This window comes from Loxodonta africana, chromosome 4 (genome assembly GCF_030014295.1).
Source record: "Loxodonta africana isolate mLoxAfr1 chromosome 4, mLoxAfr1.hap2, whole genome shotgun sequence".
In the NCBI taxonomy this organism is placed as follows: domain Eukaryota; kingdom Metazoa; phylum Chordata; class Mammalia; order Proboscidea; family Elephantidae; genus Loxodonta; species Loxodonta africana.
In genome coordinates, this window is record NC_087345.1 from 53,219,869 (window position 1) to 53,242,432 (window position 22,564).

At 34.6% G+C, this 22,564-nt stretch overlaps 1 protein-coding gene across 7 annotated transcripts in view; it reads left to right on the forward strand.

Annotated features, from left to right (window-relative positions):
- PPFIA2 (PTPRF interacting protein alpha 2) overlaps positions 1–22,564 on the forward strand; it is a 552,369-nt gene that overhangs the window by 435,252 nt on the left and 94,553 nt on the right. For all 7 annotated transcript variants that reach the window (XM_003405226.3, XM_003405230.3, XM_064283784.1 and 4 more), the window contains 6 exons: positions 5,230–5,376; positions 6,595–6,729; positions 14,373–14,456; positions 14,727–14,858; positions 16,426–16,488; positions 20,687–20,778. In XM_003405226.3, coding sequence (XP_003405274.2) covers positions 5,230–5,376; positions 6,595–6,729; positions 14,373–14,456; positions 14,727–14,858; positions 16,426–16,488; positions 20,687–20,778 — 653 coding nt within the window. The remainder of the gene's footprint in view (positions 1–5,229; positions 5,377–6,594; positions 6,730–14,372; positions 14,457–14,726; positions 14,859–16,425; positions 16,489–20,686; positions 20,779–22,564) is intronic.

Below are 22,564 nucleotides of genomic sequence, written 5' to 3' on the forward strand. Positions count from 1 at the left end.
TCTTTTGTTCTGTTTGTTCCTCGTACAGAGTAATACCAAAGATTTTGTCCTCTATTTTTCTGAGTCTTCCTTCCATTATTTCAATTCTACTTCTATGTCATTCTGTTAAGTCATTTCTCTTATTATTAAGCTTCTGAATTTCTAGTTTTTGTTTTTAAGGATTCTATTTCTTCATTGAATTTGTCTTTTTGTTCTTGTATTGTTTTCCTGAATTCTTCTAGACTGTTTTCCTTGGCCTTTTTGAGGAGACTTAATACTTGTCTCTTGAAGTCTTCAGGTAGCACCATTATCTGTTCTCCCTCATAGACATTTTCTGTCCCTTTATTTTGTTCATTTTTTTGAGCCATTTTTTCTTATCTCTTCCTATGATGCGTAATTGAGTGCAGTCTTTGCAAAATTAAGGTTTTATTTTATTTATTTACATATTTTTATTGTATGTTTGTTTTTCATTGTTGTTTTCTTTTTGTTTATTTTGATATACCAAAAGCCTACCTTCTTCCCTTTCTCTTTAGATTGCTTCTCTTCCTTTTTTTTGTTTCAATTGTTGTTTGGTGTTATTGTTCTATGTATGACTCTGATGCTGCTGCTTGGTTGGGTATGATTTCCTCTCACTGATGAGTATGGTGGGTTGCACACACATGGTAGTCCTGTGTCATTAGGTGTGTATATCTTCCCTTAGAGGATTGTGTGGAAGTGCAAGAGCAGGTCTCTTCACTGATGTGAGGTACCAGGTGTTAGGTGGGTAGGATCCCTCTGTAGCACTTGAGGTGTAGTACAGTCCCTCCGAGTTGTCACAATCAGTTAGTGTGGCCCCTAATTTCTTTTCAGGTTTGTTTACACAGTATCTCTGCCTCCAGCTGTGTTTTCTATGAAGTTACCTTCATGGCTTCTCACTCAGGGATGATGCTTGCTGCTAGGCCAGCAGGCAGGTCACAGATCCATGACTCTCCATGTACTTAGTTTCTCAAAAGTTTGTTGTAGGAGGTCATTATGGTGTGTCTATCTAAATCATCATCTTAACCAGAAGTCAAAGCTCATGTTCTTAAGAAACATGTTTATGCATTTTACTGAATTTAGTAAGAAGTTTTGTATGCAGACTAGATTCAGAATTTTCTCTTTGAGCCACAAAATTGACTTCATATTACAAAATTTTGCATAAAAACTCTACTCTCATTCACCTAAAAATTATAAAGGTTAAAATTTAAAATAAGTATTTATTGGTATGCCTTAAATGTAGGGCTGTGTACATAATATTGAAAAAAATTAGACTAGCTACCTGTTGCCACCTGGATGGATTAATTAAGTTTCATATACTTGAATGTTACTATTAACCCCATCAACCAAGTAGTTGGAATTAAGCCTTGAAAATCATTAGGACTGAGCCAAACAAAGAAGACATTCTAGGTGGAAATGAAGTCACAGAGGTAGAGGAACATCAGGCCACGAAGCTCCTTATTTGCAGTTCACATTTTACCCTGAGGATGAAGGCAAAGAAATAAAAACATTTAAGCCAAGAAGCAACATCATTAGACCATGTAAAAATGGCATGGCAGTGGTGTCTGACCTCCTCTAACTTCACTAGAGGGTAGGAGAATCACGATCAACAGCCCAAGGTGGATTCTTATGAGGCAGAGGCCAGACATACCTCCTATCTCTGCGATCTTTACCCATTCCGACACCAACCATCCCTCCCATGGCACTCTCTACTTCTCTGCTGGGTTTGAAATTCATTGCAAAGGTCACACAGAACTCACAGGCAATACTCACGATTATGGGGTTTATTAGAGGAGTAACAGGTAACAGTTCAGGCTCAGGTACACGCAGTATACGGTTCTTCCACCAGGACAGCCTCTTTTCATCTGTTCGCAGGCACATCCCTGCCTGACCCTAGGCCTCTGTCTTCCTCAGGAAAGTGTTACAAAGTTACAAAGCTCTTTTAGCTCCTGCCAATAAGTCCCCAGAGACACCTCAAACACTCAGCTTTCTCGACCGTGGGCCAGAAAGCCCACTGCATGGTTTCCTGCTGGTCTCTCCTGCCACGGCTTCCCACCGTCTTCAGGGTTACAACTTTCACTCTGTCGTGGTCTCTGGTCCGGGAGCTTCTCAGAGCAGGGATTCAAGAAAGTGCTGTCTGTTCCTTGGTGGTGGGGATCCTGTCTTTGCTCTGGAATTAGCTGTCTTTTAAGGCAAAGCTGACCAATCCCCTTAATGGGTCACAGTTGCCTTATTTGCACAGTCCCACCCAATCACTTGGGTGGGAGTTACAAGACCGTGGCTACAAAGCCACACAAAAGCAATTCATTGCACCACAAACTGACATTTAAAATTATTTCTTGGGCAGCAGGATGGGAAATAAATAAGTAAGAGAAAAGACCAACAGCAAGATAATGGGTTAGGCCATTAAGTGAGAGTAAGAGTGAAGGAGTTTTCAAGGATGATCCTAGATTTCTGTAGAAAGTGGTGGCATTCCCGAATCAAGTAATGCAAAAGGGAGAGTTGATTTGTGGGTGGAAGTGCTATGAGTTGGAATTGACTTGAAAGCAACAGGTTTGGTTTTTTGGTTTATGGTGACTAGGGATAATATGATGATTCATCCTGGATATATTACTTTTTAATTAATTTTTGTATATATAAAACCAAAAACCAAACTCACTGCCGTGAAGTCGATTGCGACTCATGGCAACCCTATAGGATAGAGTAGAACTGCCCTATAGAGTTCCCAAAGAGTGCCTGGCAGATTTGAACTGCCAACCTTTTGGTTAACAGCCGTAGCACTTAACCACTACGCCACCAGAGTTTTCTTTGTATATATAAAACCTGTTGCCGTACCAAACCCAGTGCCGTCGAGTCAATTCTGACTCATAGCAACCCTATAGGACAGAGTAGAACTGCCCCATAGAGTTTCCAAGGAACGCTTATACATATAATTTTTAAAGTCAAGAAATGTCAAGATGGTACAAATCTCAACACACACACACAAAAACAAAATCCTTGCCTACCTCTTACATTGAGTTTCTTTCCCATTTCCCTGAGATACTTACTTTCCACCATTTTAGCTATTACTTCCAGAGTACCTGGCTTGGCAGTTCAAATCCCCCCAGAGACACCTCAGAAGAAAGGCTTGGTGATCCACTTCCAAAACATCGCAGTCATTGAATCAACTTGATGGCAACTTCTTTTTTGGTTGACTATTATTTTTGATATTTTCTTTCTTACTTAAATTTATGTTTTGCTGTTATATTGGGTGAGAATTTTATCTCTTATTTCTTTCCTTTCCCTGCCATCCGTCCTTCCACTATAAAACCAAAAACCAAACCTGTTGTCATCGATTTGATTCCAACTCATAGTGACCCTATAGGACAGAGTAGAACTGCCCCACAGAGTTTTCAAAGAGCACCTGGTGGATTTGGACTGCCTACCTTTTGGTTAACAACTGTAACAATTAACCACTATGCCACAGGGTTTCCTCCTTCCACTACAATTATCTCAAAATGTATAGTCAATCAAATTCAGTGTTTCTATTATTATGACTATATAAATATTTTCAACAGATAATCAAAGTGGTAGTTTACTATGGTAAAAAAAAAAAAAGTAGTTTCCTTTTATTGTACCACTTTCTGTTTTTCCAGGGTTTTATTTATTTTTATTTTTTAAAGCTATGGTAAATCTTTCCAACCTCCCTGATCATTTTACCCTTTCAATTCATATGGTCAGTGGTCAAAATGAAACATAACTTATTATTCTTGTTTTTATTTTCTTTGAATTACCCCTCTGTCCTCCCCCTCCAATTTGTACTGGTTTCTCTTTAAGCCTATTTCACTGTTTTAACGGCTGTCATCAAATTTACCTCTACTGTCACTTTGGAAATACAGGGTAAAAAAAGTGATCAAGACTCCTAAATAAGAAAAAGGACCTTTAATGATTAACCTTTGAGAGAAGATGGAGCGCTTATTCTAAACTAAAAACTGGAAGTTAGCTGTTTGCATACAGCTAGCTACTTTTCCAGATTATGGTGAGAGAAGGTTAGGAAGTTGAAGGACCGCCCATTTAAGGGCTTCTATTTTTTTTTTTTTTTGTAGAAAATCAAGAGGTTTTTTTTTTTTTTCCCTGTATTTATGGCAGTACTAGCTTTGGAGCCTGGAGGAGAGTGATAAAGGAACAAGTAGAGCTAGGAACAAGTAGAATCAAAGGAATATGGATATTAATATATGAAAAAGACCAAACCAAAACCAAATTCATTGCCATCGAGTCAATTCTGATCCATAACAGCCCTATAGGACAGAATAAAACTCCCCCATAGGGTTTCCAAGGAGCAGCTGGTAGATTTGAACTGCTGCCCTTTCGGTTATCAACTGTAGCTCTTAACCACTGTACTACCAGGGCTCCACTACTCCCTAAATTCAGGACTCTTCATTCCAAGGAGCTTCCCACATTCTCAGGAATTCACACCAGGCCTATGAGGCTCACTTCTGGAGCTGAGTTATCTGAACATTTTCTTCACAAAGTAGGTTATATATCTACCAATAAATAATCATCAAAGCTGTTAAGAAGGTAAAATTGTCTCCATATGATTAGTGATGCAATGCATTAGTCATTGTTTAAAATATTACCTATGCCATGATTTTACTCTATTTGCACAAATAGTTGATTTTTCACCATAGTTGTATGTTCAGTGAATTTGTGTGTGTATATATATATGTGTGTGTGTACGTATATATATAATTACTGTATTTTGGTATCTTTTAGTGATACCAAAAGAGCATCTTTCGGTTGCCCTTCTTTTGTGTGAAAATGAGAATAATGATGGTATTTGTTATTTCTTATTTGAAGATTTCCTTACAATTTGGACCTACAGCTACCATTTTACCAAGTTTGTGGTTTATAACTCTACCCATAATTGTACCTATCTGTACTGCCTGATGAACTAATTATATATAATTATATAATAATTATATATTATTATAGAGTTTCAAAATGTACTCCATTGCATTTTCAGAGAGCAAAATGCTTTTGGTTAACCCAAGATATAAGAAGAATTATGACGTATGTGTTGGAGAAACTCATATGAAATCTTGCATGTATTACATGAAAAAAAAGAGTGAATATTTACTTCAAAGAAAGCAGTAACTTTCATATCTTACTATTTTATTTAAATAAAAAGACAATACGTTAAACTGTCTGAATATCTGATCTGGATTTTTATTTATTTCTTGGTTATTTTAATCACAGGCCATGGCACAGAAGGAAGATATGGAAGAGAGAATCACTACCCTTGAGAAGCGTTACCTCAGTGCTCAGAGGGAATCTACCTCCATACATGACATGAACGATAAACTGGAAAATGAGTTGGCAAATAAAGAGGCCATCCTACGGCAGGTTCAGTATCTCTGTCTTGATTTTTTCTGGCCCATGTGTGTGCTCTCACTATTCTCATGAAACACAGAGTAAATAAAACAGGGCGGGTGTGCATTTTTTGGCATTTGGTCATTTTTAAAAATTTAAAATGGAACTGACTAAATAGATGTAATTATCAGTATGAAATTTGCTTTCTAGGAAAATAAAGACTAAATACTGTCTTAATAATAACAAAATTAATGGCTATTATTTATTTTGATTCTAGACGTATACCAGTAATTATAAGGAGTTTATGTGTATTGCCTCACTTAATTCTAAACAATTCCTATGAAGCAGGCATAATTATTATACTGAGGAAACTAGGTTCAAATATGTTAACACTTTCCTGTGGTCACACAGCTGGAAAATGACAGAGCCAATAATGGAAGCCTAAATCTATTTCGCTCTAGGGCCTTACCTCACCCTTACCCACTGCTGTCGAGTTGATTCTGACTTATAGCGACCCTATAGGACAGACTGCTCCATAGAGTTTCCAAGGAGCACCTGGTGGATTTGAACTGCTGACCTCTTGGTTAGCAGCAGTAGCACTTAACCACTATGCTACCAGGATTTCTGGCTCTAGGGCAGGGGTCAGCAAACCATGACTCACAGACCAAGTCTGCTTAGCTGCCTGTTTTTGTAAATAAACTTTTGTTGTAACAAAGCCACTCTCATTCATTTACTCATTGTCTATGACTGCTTTTGCACTACAGCAGCAGAGCTGAACAGCTGGAACACAGACCATATGGCACACAAAGTCTAATGTGTTAATTATCTAGCCGTTTATAGAAAAAAATTGCTAATGCTATCTCTAAAGCCTGAACTCATAGCCATTATACTATATTCCCTTTCCCCACTGGACTAATACTATGGATTTCAATAATTTACTATCATAGTACATCTGAAGTCTTAGTATTGAGCAGCGTTCCATTAATTCAAGTTTATGCTCATCAGTCATTTATGTTCTTTTTGCTGCAACTGGTAAGAGTTCTTCTATTTTGTTGACTGTGCTGAATTCCTTTAAGAAATAAAGATAAGTAATATATGAAAGTATGAGGACAATGAGCACTTTGCATATTTAGGTGTGGTAATAGCTGGTTTTAGATTAAAAAAACTCACTGAAGCCTAAAGCCCCTGGTATCTGTTGTTTGCTCTCCTAACTTTGACCCTTTAAATGTCTATTTTACCATTCCTTTTCAGATGGAAGAGAAGAATAGACAGTTACAAGAGCGCCTTGAGCTGGCTGAGCAAAAGTTGCAGCAGACTATGAGAAAGGCTGAAACCTTACCTGAAGTCGAGGCTGAACTGGCTCAGAGAATTGCAGCTCTGACGAAGGTACTGCAATAAAATAATTGATCACCCTAGATACACTTGTAGAAAGAAATGGCACAAGGATAAGACAGAATCTAAAATATTTCCTTTAGACTCTGTGAATTTAAGTTTATTTAATCTTTATTACCTTTATCTGACTGTTATTTAGATGAATTTTTCTTATTACAAATATTTCATTGTGCTATTATGAATAACAGACAAAAGAAAGTACTGATCCTCTTGCCTATTTAAACATTAACAAGAACTAACAGAATTTAATGTAGTTATCATAGTTTTTTTCATGGTAATATTACAAAATAATCATGAAAGTTAAATTTACAATGATAATTTTAATATCTGCATACATGAAGCATAATCATTTAATAGGCTAAAGTTATTTGGCATTATAAATATAGGAAATATAAGCCATTGATTCCTTTCTACCTATAGTATGATGAAACTTGTGAGAAGTTGGAAGTCAGAGTTGTAGTCTAAAGTCTAAAGCCATTAAATATAAAGTCGTTTACCTAGAAGCAATTTCTTCTGAGCCAATTAAATCAATAACACCCCGAAGAATGTTCAAAATTATATGCCATGTTATGGTGAATAGATTCTAACAATTATCTGCATATTTTAGTATTTCACACTGATTATATTGTTTTAAACGACTATTTTTACCTCATTTTTTTACAGATGAATGGTAATGGCATTGCTTCAAAGTGCATATGAATGTTGCTAGCTTCAAAGTCCATAATTTGTCACTAAAACATGTTTGACTTTTAATATCAATTCAAAAATATACACACATTTTAGTCGTTCACACAAGTATTAATATTTACCAAGTTTACCAGGGCACAGCTATAAGTGTGTAATAGGGGTATGCGAACTACACGTTAAAAATTCTTGCCCGAGGGATTATCTAAAACAACTGATACAGCAGTGAAAAAGATGACACCCAATACCTGCTTCACTGAAAAAGTACATAATTAATGAGGAACAGTAACTGATCCCCCTGTTGGTTAAAATAGAGGAGTTAATCAAGTGGTAAAAACAAGAAGATTTGACAAAATAGAGCAAGATTAGAAAATATTGGAATAGTTGGTTTTCTGTAGGGCGTTGGAGTAACTAGTTGAATAAAACGTTAGCCCGATGAGGGTAAGCTTACAATGTGAATCTTTCGATAGCCACAAACCACATTTAACAATTAGAATCTTAAAGTTTAGCGCATCAGATGGCAGTGGGCATGTGTGCGAATCAGAACAAATCCATCACCATTACTAGAGAAGGTTTTGAAAGTGCCAGGATGGTAGCATGGTAACATATTCTTCATATATAAAAGGTGCAATATTTTAATTAATATGTCATAAAGTTATTAGTGATAGGAGCATTGTTCTCTTTCATAGATTTCTGACATATCATATTTTCCTTTGATTCAGTCTTGTTTGAATGTGTACGACCTTAAATACACATTGTGAATCTTGCAAATTACTCATTATTCCCATTTTATCTAGTATATTTATAGTATGACTCCTTTTAAATTTAAATGTTAAGTATATTAAAAATTAAAAATACTTGATTTGTGAGTCCAAATCTATTTTTATATAAGACAGCAACACTAGAAAAAAAGACATATTGAGGCAGTTGAATGATTATTTTATTTACATGATTATAATTTGCTGTTCTGCCCAGTTTATTTCACTGATTAAGGCTCAACCAACATTTTTAAATAATTTGTAGGCACAGCCTAAGTTACCTTAAATAACTTGCCCCTCTTTTTCCTATCTAATTCAAAACATGGTCCCCATAATCAGGCTTTGTGGGCAATCGTTTTAATGAGACAGACTATTTTATAAAATTTTCCAATTTTTCTGCTCATTTTATTAATGGGTGTTGTTAATTTTCCAATTTTTCTGCTCATTTTATTAATGGGTGTTGTTGTTGTTAGGTGCTGTGAAGTCAGTTTTGACTCATAGCGACTCCGTGTACAACAGAATGAAACACTTTCTGGTCCTGCACCATCCTCACAATCATTGCTCTGTTTGAGCCCATTGTTGCGGCCACTGTGTCACACCATCTCTTTGAGGGTCGGCCTTTTTTGATGATACTCTACCAAGCATGGTGTCCTTCTCCAGGGACTGATCCCTCCTGACAACATGTCCCAAGTATTTGAGACATATTAATGGGTAGTGCTGGAAAGTATGGGATAGTTGCTTGTCTGTAGAGTGTTGGACTAACTAGTTGAATAAAACATTAGTGTGATTTGAGTAAAATTTCAATTTGGATCCTTTCATAGTCATAGGTCATACCCATAACCCCCTTTGGCAATTTTGAAAATGTATTATTTCTTAGATAAACATAAATTTATCATTTAATTAAAGAAATATTCCTTAAATTATATAAAAATAGATAAACATATAAGTAGTATTATCTTTTTGCTTATAAACATGTTTTAACGTAGTATAATGTGGATTTTTTTTTAATGTGGATTAGGAAACCCTGGTGGTGTAGTGGTTAAGTGCTACGGCTGCTAGCCAAAGGGTCAGCAGTTCAAATCTGCCAGGCACTCCTTGGAAACTCTACGGGGCAGTTCTTCTCTGTCCTGTAGGGTCTCTATGATTCGGAATCGACTCGACGGCACTGGATTTTTTTTTTTTTAATGTAGATTAATATATATATATACACTTAGGTTTTTAATCAGAGGAACATAAAGAATTTTCACAAAGAATTACCTTGTTGATTTACACTAGGTAAAAGGGAAAGCTGGGAGAGTAACATGAAAAATAGTTTCTGTAAAACTTTAGCATAAAATAATCATCAATATTATCCTGAGTAAAACACCAGAAAATATGGACACACAATTTAAAATTCAGCAAATACTTGCCCCAAATTACTTTTCATAGATGAGAATGAAACATAATTTGAAATACAGTATTAGATGTATGTGACTTTAAAAATTTCTAAGAATTCTTGATTTAGAATTTTTTTTTTAAATGATCAAAAGTAGTTGTCTCTTCTTTTTTGACCTCCTCCTTTTTATTTTCTCGGGCTCTTACTTTGATACTATATATTCCCTTGTATACACAATGAAAATCATGGTAGCATAGTGGTTAAGTGCTACAGCTGCTAACAAAAAGGTTGGCAGTTTGAGTCCACCTGGAGCTCCTTGCAAGCTCTATGGGACAGTTCTACTCTGTCCTACGTGGCTGCTGTGAGTCAGATTCGACTTGACAGCAGTGTTTTTTTTAATGGAAACAAAATAATTTCCTCATTTCCCTCCTACCTAATATATTGCAGAAATTCTATTCCCTTTGGACCCTTTTGGTGTCCTCATTTTTTAACATAGTTTTATCCTTCTTACCAAAAAACCAAACCTATTGTCCTTGAGTTAATTCCAACTCATAGAGTATAACTGCACCATAGGGTCTCAAGGTGTGCCTGGTGAATTCGAACTGCCAATCTTTTGGTTAGCAGCCAAGCTCTCAAGCACTGTGCCACCAGAGTATCCTTAAGAGTCTTCAAATGCTAGAATTCACTTTTTTTCTTATCTCCACCACCTTCTCTTCTGACTGGCTCTGTATCAACAGAATTATTTCAGATATATAATTTTTAGATTCTTCTCCCCATATTTAATTCATCATGAAAGCCCCTTAAATGCTGAGGTTTTTCCCCAATACCCTCCTCCTGCTTTTAACATTTTTATTACATTTGAGTATACCACTCTTTCTTTTGTTCTCCCAAATTTTATGGCTTCAAAGATCTTTAACTTCTTGTTGTCCTGTGTGCCCAAGACCTGTAAAGGATGTCTTTGTAAGCTGCTTTTTCTTTCAACTGAAATTTATTTTCAGTATTTCACTATTCCTGATCATGATAGTCTTTTTCTACTTCTCAACCTTCTTGACTATGCACCGGAGTAAAAAATATATGCTTAGTTTAAACATAAGTTCCACTCTATTTTGAAATGATATTCTTAACAATTCCTCAGACTATTGTTTAGCCTATATAATTTTTTTCTATGTTTATTATCTGCCACCTATTTTTTTTTCTTCTTTTTAGGTCATCTACACTTTAATTTCTTCTCCAGTTCTGAGTATATCCACACATTTTTCCAAGTCATTTTTTACCTTTATTTTCTCCTCAAAATTTCTTTATTTGAAATTTTCCTGTATCACATTAATGACTGAAACCAGGATCAACTCCATTCTCTGTTAAGGAGCAAAAACAAACAAACAAAAATTAGATTATTCCTATGTCACCCTTGTGTTTATACCAACTGTTAAAATTATAGTCCTCACAAGGCTGAGATGAACATAAATCAATACTGTTGGTTGAAATTGATCCCAGTGTGTATTTTTAAGAAATGATGTCTGAATTTATTCTTTTATTGCTAAAGCCACATTTTTCTTCTTCTTCACCTTCTAATGTGTACATAGAAGGCAATGGTGGTTCAGCGGGAGAATCCTTCCCTTTCATGTGAGAGACCTGGGCTTGATTCCCAGGCAATGCTCCTCTGGCACAGCCACGACTTATGTGTCAGTGGAGGCTTGTGTATTGCTGTGATGCTGAATGGGTTTTAGCATAGCTTCCAGAGTAGGATAGACTAGGAAGAAATTCCTGGCAATCTATTTCCATAATCAGCCAATGAAAACCCTAAGATCAAAATGATTTGGGGACTGATTTAACAGCAGTTAACAATGTGTATGTATGTGTGTATATCTACCTATCTACATACCTACATATATCTATCTATCTATCATCTATCTATCTATCTATCATCTATCTATCTATCTATCATATATCTATCCTATCATCTATCTATATCAATCTATCTATCCTATCATCTATCTACCTATCTAATTTATCATCTATCTATCTATCTATCTATCTATCTAATCATCTATCTATCATCTGATCATCTATGGAGTCCGCCCTGGTGACACAGTGGTTAAAGCAATTGACTCCTAACCGAAAGGTAGGCTGTTTGAAACCACCAGCAGCTCCATGGGAGAAAGATGTGACATCTGATTCCATAGAGATTTACAGCCTTGGAAACCCTATGGAGTTGCTATGAGTCAGAATTGACCTGATGGCAGTGGGTTGCTGTTGTTGGTTGTTTTGTATATATGTATATTATAACAGTGAAGCTAATTTAAGGGTTTGAGAAAGTCAGAAATATATATAATGGCTATAATTTTTTTTTAATTTTGCAAGTATATAAACAATTAACTAATCAAAATTTTGGTTTCCTAATCTTATGATTTATTATGTTTTTTGTTTCTTTAATTAAGAGCATTGTCCCTCAGCAAGGACATAATTCATCTTGTATTCCGTGAGGTATCTCATACATTTTTATGACCAATAAAAGTTATCAGCAATAATGTAGTAATTTTAACATGACCAAATTCTTTTTCCACCTCTGAAGTGAATTTTTGAAATATTTAATGTATTTCAAATAGTTAAGATGGGAAGAGACAGACCTTTGAAATACTTTTGAAAACTTATTTTTTTGAGAGACAGTTTTGGAAGTTGACATTTACATGTCTTAACTACCTTGAATCAGCCATCTGATTAATTTTAGTACTACTAACTGACAGTTAAAATGTACTTTTGAGAGATTACAGGTACCTTTATGAATTTAGGTTATATAATTTCAACAGTATTTTGATACATTTACTGTGTTTTTAATTGGACTCTAAATTTTAAATGATATTCTAGAAACACATACGGCATTCGGAGTTTATGGTAACTTGCTGTAATAGCTTTCTATGTTTGCTTCTTTTTGGAAATTTGGGGAAGAAGTGGGGAGAGAAATTGGTTATTTGTTATTTCCTCATTATTTTGTCATTTATAAAATATGAATGTTATAATTTGCATAAGCACAACAGATTTGAAATGTTAAATGTGTATTTCATGGATTAAGTTAAACTGTTGCATAAAATAGAAGATATGCATATGAATGAATAGGTTACTATTTCTTTTCAGGTACAGCATGGCGTATTTTTATATAGGCTTGTATTTGTGTAAATTAAATTTCACTGTTTTAGAATGAATTTATAAAATGTGATAGAATGTGTTCTGGAATTAATATTTTAGGCATACCATATGGTCATTTTGATGTTATAATTACTTGTAATAATGTTTAAAATGTTCACGTAACTTTCTATGTAATCTGTACATGACATACTAATAGAATTCAACTATCAGCAATGTCACATGTGTTGAACATGCTGCACCTGTGGTAACCTGACAATCACCTTCAGGACAATCACCTTCAGGACTAACCTTGGCACTGGGCAAACATTAGCTCACAAAGGCACTGTGCTGCCTGTTCACTTTAGGGCACTGTTTTGTTTCCATAGCAACAAATCAATGTAGAAGCAGTTTTAGACTGGTCCTTAGGGTAATTCAGGAAGGTTCACCAATAAGTTTTCTTGTCCTCAGAGCATTATTGTCATCTTCATAATTTGAGGACTTGTAATCATTTTCATTTAAAATTAAGCCTATATCTGAGAACACGCAATTAGGTTCTAGACTGACAGCCATAATATGTATTCAGAGACCAGAAGTCACTGTTACTGAGGAAACTCAATCCTGCTTGAATTTGAAAATACTCATAATTGACCCTGTGGCTTAGCTCTTTTTCTTATTTCTACAGAGTAGGGTTTATACTAAACTTTGTTCCAAATTTATTGCACCTGAATCGTTGCTTTAGCAAATTCCTCAACATTGAGACATTTTGTTTTCATTAATTTTAAAGTAACACGATTAAAACAAACAAAATTACAAAACTTTTAGCAATTTATCAGAGACATATTCTAGTGTTTGGTTTCCCATAATTTCAATTATTACATGATTTTTTTAAAGTTACTTTGATTCATTCTGTAGTAGTCATTCATCAGCCGGCTGTCACTAACCTTCCATACCTTAGGTTGATAGCTTTTTATTTAGCATATCACCATTTTTCATTTATAACGATCATCTGCATCATGTTCGCCAGATATCAGTGTAGTTCTTTCCACATAAAATTCTGTCTATTGAAGTATTGAATTTGCTGTCACACTTTTCTTTTAAGCATTCTGTGCTATGTTCTTTTCAGTGTCAGTGTCTTTAGTTCTGATTTTTCAATTTTGTCCCTCTCCTTTTCCTTGACTTGTTAGTCTGATCCAACCTCTTCTACCTCATCTGATGATTATCAATATGTTATGGAAGCTAAACTACAAGAAATGATCTCCATACGTAGGAAGGTAGTCCTACTGGACTTTACATTCTATTGCTAAATAGAATCCATCTAAGTTTTTCTTTTCATTTATAAAAATTATGTTACTTTTATTTATTGATAATCGACCATCTGTGCAGTTCAGTGCTTCAGGAGCTTAAGATTGGACAATGGCAGGTTTGTGTTCAAACCATGCACAGTCTGCATGTTACATTTGGCTGATTTCATTGCTCATAAATAACTCCAGTGTTTTGCTGATGCTTGAATGTAACAGGCCTTTGTAGCTGACACATTTCAAGCAATGCTGTTCAGCTGCCTGTTTAAAAAAAGTTTATTTTTTGAAAACTATGTTTGCAGTTGGTAGTAGCTTGCTTTACATTTTGTTTGAATTTGTTCAGAACAAAAGAGTTAACCAAATCTTACATTTTAGGCACATTCTTCATATTTTTTACAGGCGGAAGAGAGACATGGAAATATTGAAGAACGTATGAGACATCTAGAAGGTCAACTTGAAGAAAAAAATCAAGAGCTTCAAAGAGTATGTATATGAAGCCCTCCCACCACCAGTTTATGGACTTATATTCTACACAAAAGAAAATAATATCTTGCTTGATTTTTGGTTGTATTTATAATCTTCTGATAGGCCGAGTGCATTTAAAAAAAAAAAAGTTTCTAAAATTGTAACATATACAGAAATAAAATGAAATTTGATTTAGAGGTTAGCAAAGATATGAAGTCAAACGCAAATGCTTGTTAAAGTGATTTTCGTGTCAATTGTTTCCTTTCTTTTTTTTCGCTTGAACGTAAGGCTAGACAAAGAGAGAAAATGAATGAAGAGCACAATAAAAGGTTATCTGATACTGTGGACAGACTTCTGACAGAATCCAACGAACGTCTACAGCTGCACTTAAAGGAAAGAATGGCTGCTCTGGAAGAGAAGGTAACGTGGATAGGAGGGTAGCATAACATGAACACTTAGCAGTGATCTTAGGATCATGGTTTTGTCATACACTGCTGCAATTACTGTATTAAGTCAAGTGATCCATTTATTTTTCATATTAAAAAAAAAGCCTGATACAGTCTTAGAATAAATGGTTTCTGTAAAAAAAAAAAAAAATCAAATTTTTAAAATGAATAAAAATACGTGATATATAAAGCTTGTGTATTAGCAGAATCATACGAGGCAAATGTATTAAGATATAGTGCACTATTGGGATGAAGAGATTTCATTTATCCTTCAACTGGAATGAGTGGTAAAATACAAAAATAAACAGTTTGGGACATGGAGGAATTTGCTTTGAACTGTTCAAATACGTCAAGTGACTGAATTCTATGACTGGTCTAAAAGTAAAAATGTAAATGAATTTATATGACAAACTGAATACTAGTGTCAATCCCACTGGAGGGGTTTAAAAAAAAAAAAACCCACTGGAGGGGTTTAGGAATTTGAACTCTTCAGCTGCTATGTTTTGAAAAAATTATCTGTTTACAGTCTGAAATTTGATTCACAATTATATATGTCTCATTGATAGTCGGCAGCTACCAAACCAGCAAGATTTACTTGAGCTGGTAGCCAATTCCAGAGCATAAGCAAAAAAATGTAGGACCTAGAATCCAGGTGGACAAATCATTCCAGAAATTTAAACTGAATGCCAACCACTACTTAAGCTAGACTTTTTCCACTGCTACATATAGGAAAAAAACCATATAGGGAAAGATGTTTCAGTGAAAAGTTGAATTGGTGTGATTAATCTACCCATTGAGAAGCCATAAGGTGTGTATTCCTCCCACATTCAACTCTAAATATCAAGACATAACCATTACATCAATTACAACACTCTTAGTTCAGTTATACTCTACAAATTTTAAAAGAATACAAAATTTTAAGTTATGCTTTATAGGGATATAAGTAAAATACAGAGCTTTCAGTAACAGTAATATATTAACAGCAACTTATTTTGGTATGTTTTTGTGGCATGTAACAGTGTTCTGAATAGCTTCAATTTCATTTTTATTTCTCTAATAATTTGACTATTATTAAAAATTATTAATTCTGTATTTGAAATAGAAATCCAGAAATTAAACTCTTAAAAATTATGATCTGATTATTTCTTCTCTCTTCAGTTAATAAAAATGAATGAACTTGAGTTGTTTATTTATAACACCTCTGGCTAATTTTCAGCATTTTTCTCAGTTTTTCTTATTTGAAAACTAACCTAATCATTTCTAATTAAAAAATAGCCTGAAAAGAGACAAACAGATACAGCTTAAAATATAATATTTATTCTATATGTCCATCCAAGGGTGACCAAAAAAAAAAAAAGAAATCATTTCTTATTTAAGTTACATATTTCTCAAAATATTAAGGTGCCATGTTTAAATATTTCTTTAAAATTGGTTTCTATAAAAACCAAGAAATGTACACCTTGTGGAAGGAATCCAAGAAGATTCTTTAGTGATTAGACATAAATGCATATATTTATCTTCTACTTCTTCTTTTTCTGTAGAATGTTTTAATTCAAGAATCAGAAACTTTCAGAAAGAATCTTGAGGAATCTTTACATGATAAGGTATTTGGAAACTTACATTTTTTTGTCCATTTTTTCTTTTATAACACTGATGGATATTTTGTTGTTAAATAAATTTGACAAGAAATAATTCTGGAATGTTATATTTTTTAACAATTTTGATTTTCATGTATAAATACAGAAAAGTGTATGTGTGTATAATTCAATTAATTTTCACAAAATAAAGATGCTATAAATCAATAATCTGGAAGACCTCCTCATTTTAGGTTCAGTCACTAATCAAGTGAGAATACTTACTACACTGACTTTGAAAAGAAAAAAAAATCAGTTTTGCCTTGCTTTCACTTTCTATAAATGGAATTAAAAAAATTATGCATTTGTCTAGATTGAGATATAGTTTTAGCAAAAAATGTATTAAACCTATTATGTATAAGAATTCTGCTAGTTACATGGTTGCAAACATGATCCTAGCTCCAAAGTGGGTAAACAGTCTGACTGGGGAGAGAGAACATACCTTTGACAAAGCAATGAGGATGCGGGATAGCAGATGCCAAGTGCCCAGTGAGTGAAGTAGACAGTAAGAACTACAACCTGGAGAGATCACCACACCCTGCTGCTATGAAGAGTTCTCAGGAAAGCGGGACTTGACTAAAGCTTTAAGGAAAGATAGGACTCTGTTGCAAGCCTTTCAAACACAGTGTGTGTGCCATGATCGCAGGTACTTTTTTGCAAGAGAGGGAGTGAGTAGTGAGTATGGTTTCTTAAAAAATAATAGCCTTAACATTTGGCTGGAATCAGTGTTGGTAGAAGGGTTAGATAAGGATCTGATAGTGAAATATTAAGAGCTGTAATTGTCTATTTTTTTTTTCTTCATTAACCTGTAAAATTCTTGAGTTAGCAGTTTTTGTCTTATTTCATTAAATAAGACTTAGGAACTAACTAAAGAACTAATCTATAAATATTTGTTCAACTGAAGAAGGAAGGAAGGGAGAAAAAGAAAGGAGGGAGTGAAAAACAAAAGGAAGGAAAGTGGGAAGGGAAGGAGGGAGGAAAGAAAGGAGGAAGGAAGAATGGATCTGGAGGAAGTATGGCATATAGAAGATATTGGAAAAGATGAGAAAGCAAGAGAGGAGAGAACAATTGTGCATTTAATCCTATCCAATGCTATATATTATGATGATAATTTAAAAAATAAGTATTTGGTTTCCACAATCAGGGTACCTAAAATCTCCTGATAGGTGAACTATTATGGCACCTCGAAAATAGTATCTAATTATTTCTGAGGTAGTTCAGAAAGGCTACATAGAAGAGATAACATTTTAGCAGGCTCTCGATGATAAAAATATTAGCAGACAGAGAAGAAGGACACAACATTCCAGGCAGAAAATGGAGCCTATTCAATAAAAAAAAAAAAAAAAAATTCAATAGCACAGAGAAAACAAAGATGATTGGTTCGAGAAGTCACTGAAGTTTGCTGTGACTAGTATGTGTCTGAACAACTAGTTTGTGACCAGATTGTCAAGTCTGGACTTGATCTTGTTATGCAATGTCCTGTTATCCAAAGCTCTGTGTGTTCCTGGCAAGGTGCCCAGAACCCACTCCCTCACCACCTACCCAAGCCTTACAGCTCCAACAATCTGCCTAAGCAACCAGGAATACTGCTCACTTTGTACTTCAAATTCTTGTTTATGTAAATCATGAGAGGAAAAAAATCTCAGGTGATACCCCATTCCTGGACTCTCATACAGCTGTAGACATTTCCTAAACTGACCACATCCCCTAGCCCTTTGTAGCTCCTCAAGTTACCCCTCTACCATCTATAAACCACAGTCCACCATCAGCAAAATCCTCCACATGCTCAACTTCTTACCTCAGTGCTTCTTCTCGTCATCTTAATCTCGAAATTTTTAAATTTGTACAGCTGTTTTTTGATCTAGCTATCAGTGTTCGCGTTCAGTCTCATGGGTTTAAATGCCGTATACAAATTGGGCACTCCTAAATTTAGATCACTAAATGGGTCCTATCCTGTGAATGAAGCATTGATGTATTCATGCCAACTCAGCATCTCCACTTAGACACATAGGCATTTCAAAATTAACTCTGCCCCCTAAGCCACTACTAACTAACCTGCTTTTTAAACAGTCTTCTCAGTAAATCCCGATTTCTTCCTTAGGTTAAACGCTTTGGAGTTATTTTGATCTGTCTTTATCTCACCCCGCATCCAATAAATAGAAAACTCTATTAGTTCTATTTTACAAATTTAAACAAAATCTAGCCATTCTCTCCCAAACACCGTTTCTGTCCGAGCCATCATCTATGCCCATGATTTTGGAAACCAAAAACCAAACCCATTGCTGTCGAGTCAATTCCAACTCATCACTACGGTACAGGATAGAGTAGAAATTCCCCATAGGGCTTCCAAAGAGCAGCTGGTGGATTTGAACTGCCGACCTTTTGGTTAGCAACCATAGCTCTTAACTACTGCACAACCAGGGCTCCTTGTGATTTTGGAAGGCCTCTAATAATTTTTTTTTTCTTTCTTGCCTCCCAATCCCATTCAACAGTCCATTTCATCTCAATCAGAATAATTATGTCACTCTTTGCTCAAAATCCTCTAGACATTACCTATGTCACTCAGAGAAAAAAGCCAAAGTCTCTAAAATGGTCTACATAGCCTTTCAGGTCTGCACTTCCGTCAGCCCCCATATGTTTCTAAACCCATCTCTTGCCTTTTTTCCCCCATAACTTTTCCAGTCCAGCAGCATCAGGCTCCTTGCCCTCTGTGTCTCCAAGTGTACTCCAACTAAGAGGTGTTTGCACTTGCCCTTCCTTCTATCCGAAACCCTGGTGGCATAGTGCTTAAGTGCTACAGCTGCTAACCCAAGGGTCGGCAGTTCAAATCCCCCAGGTGCTCCTTGGAAACTCTGTGGGGCAGTTCTACTCTGTCCTATAGGGTCGCTATGAGTCGGAACTGACTCAACAGCACTGAGTTTGGTTTTTTGGTTTGGTTTCCTTCTATCTGTCATGCCATCTCCTAAGAGATCCCCATTTTTTATTCTCTCGTTTTCTTTAGGACTTTGCTTAAGTATCATTTTATCAAAATTCCCTTCTATGACCCCCTATTTTCTCCCTCCTACCAACAAGTTCATTGTTGGTCTTTTCCACTAAATTGTACACTACCTGAAGACAGAAAACTTGAGGTATCTTAGCTGTCTGGCACAGAAGAGGCACTTAATACATATTTGTGGAAACAATGAACAAATGGATTAATGAAGCCATTAGCAAATTATTGAATATTTTTAAACAAAGAGTATAAAAAAAAAAAAAACTCATACATGAGTTTAAATGATGCATCTTATATAGGGATACTTGGGGAAGAGCTGACAGGAGCACTACCTCTGTGGAAGTGGGTTAAAATAATTCAGGAAAGAGGGTAAAAGAGATTAGAATAGGATGGTGAAAGTAAGACTTGAAAAAAAAAGAGAAATATTTCAAAGGCGACATTAACAAAACTACATGGTGAGAAAATAAGTGGGAGTCAAGTAAAATTTGAAGCATTGGTTTGCGGGAGAATAAAAACACAGTAAGAGAAAATTCAGAACACAATTGGACATTTATACTATAACAGTATAAAAGTTATAATCATTAAAATAAAATAAAGATCCCCCATAAGCATTTAATTAAGGGTTATAAGACAATCCTTATCTGCATAAATTTATAGACCAAAAACATGACAATCTGACAAAATTATCAGTATCACAAAAAATTGTACCAATATCAAGCTAATAATTTTCGTTTTAGATTGTTTAGTTTTTTTCCTTAAAGATGATGAGTTTTTGCTGGTCCTTTTTTCCAATCTTCCTTCTCTTTCACCCATATTCTTCAACCTTCATAGAATGATGAAACATCTAGTTATTGCATAAATAAGAGGTTTTCCTTATTTTTAAAACTAGCTATGATTTTGAAGTGATGCATATGCAGCTAGTCTTGGTCTTAATATCCCCATAAGTTAACTTAATACCAGTGAATGTCATTTTATTCATTTTTTGCTGTTCACATTTTCATTCCAAGAAGAGAGTTCAGGCATAACACTTTTCTTTCATGTCCAATAATCTTTAGTAAAAATACATGCATCAGATTTATCTTTTTTACAAAGCCATTAATCTTGGTTTATCATGACTCAGTGTAGGTATTATTGGCATATGCACATTATCTGAATCACACTTCTTTGATTTTTTAGGAAAGATTAGCAGAAGAAATTGAAAAGCTGAGATCTGAACTTGACCAAATGAAAATGAGAACTGGCTCTTTAATTGAACCGGCAATATCAAGGTAACATTAAATTAAAAGCTTATCTATAGTTTGTTAAACTTCACTATGAATTTCCTTATGGTTTCATATCTCCTCGACTAAAAGAAACAAGTACCTTCTGTTGCTTAGTATTCATTACCCTATTTTGATCCTTACTAATTTACAATTTGTACATGAAAATATAATTCTTTAGTATAAAAATCCTGCAGATATGCAATAAAATTTTAAATCATTGCTTTTCTTATTCTGTATTTAATTATAGAGATATAAATATATGGAACAATCCTTAAATGAAGAAATGTAACTGTATGTAAGGAGATTAACTCTCATCCCAGGAAGAAGCATTAGCCCTTGGCTCCACGTGCGGCAATGTGTTCAATTCTTAATGTGATTGAAGAAATATCATTGATTATGGTTTCTTAAGGTCTATCTATTTTGTTGGTATAAATAGAGGGAAGAAGAAATTAAACATGTATAAAAAGCATTCAAATAAACCTGGGCATACTCATCTATTTTGACTCAATAATTCATCCTAAAAGAGAGAAGGAATAGTATGATTTATCGGTAGACACATGCACACCCACACACACATACCCTAAATATGTTTATGTATATAAGTATATATGAAACAGGATGTTTGACTAATATATATGTACTATTCATATACTTCACATATAATATTCTTTTGTATTTGAGACTTTCTTTTAAAGTTGATAAGAAAATCTAAAATAATTGGCTCATTTAATACATTATTTATTAGACTACACAAAATAATTTCAGCTGCTTGAAACTTTTGATCACTAGAGACTTCTAGATGTCTATTTTTCTCCATCTTATGCTTTCTTTTAAGAATGTTGGCTCCATAATAGCAGGGGGTTTTGTCTATTTTGATAATAACAATAACTTCAAACCCTAAACAAGGGTACCTGGTATACAGTTTGGAAACCCTGCTGGTATAGTGGTTAAGTGCTATGGCTGCTAGCCAAAAAGGTCAACAGTTCAAACCCATCAGGTACTCCTTGGAAACCCTGTAGGGAAGTTCTACTTTGTCCTATAGGGTAGGATTGAGTCTCAAAAGTATTTGTTGAATAAATGAATATCTGATAAGGCAACTTTGAGATGCTCAGGTAAATAATTAAAATTAAACAAAAATTTTCTGAAGGACCTATTCGATGTAAGTATCAATAAAAGACAATATTCAGTATTTTCAGTATTTCTATCTTCAGTTTAACATAAGAAACACAGTTTTGCAGGTATAAAAATACCCAAGGAACTTATAAATATGTAAACTATTTATTTTAGAAAATCATATTTATATTTTTTATTCAGACACATATCTGAATTGAAATTATGAATTCATTAATGTGTGTTCATATGGTGGTAATAATAATGAAGGAGGTGAAGAAGAGCCGTTAAAATACCAAAAATGTAAATACACAGCATGAGCATTACCCAATCAACAAATCATGTATCTATAATAGGACCAATATGAGTTGAAATTGACTTGACGGCATCAGAGTTTTGATGAGTTAGGACCAAATTACTAGGTTCGTGGCCTAAAGAACTGATGAATAAATTGTAGCCTGTTTAGGTCTTCAAAAAGCCTCTCAAAATATTGTACACCAAATATGATTTACAAATTGAGTTGCTGTTGTGTGCCATCAAATTGGTTTCTATCCTATAGGAACTGAATGAGACAGAGTAGAGCTGCCCTATATGGTTTTCTTAGCTGTAATCTTTAGGAAGGAGATCACCAAGTATTTCTCCTATGGAGCCACTGGGTGGGTTTGAAAAATTGAATTAGTAT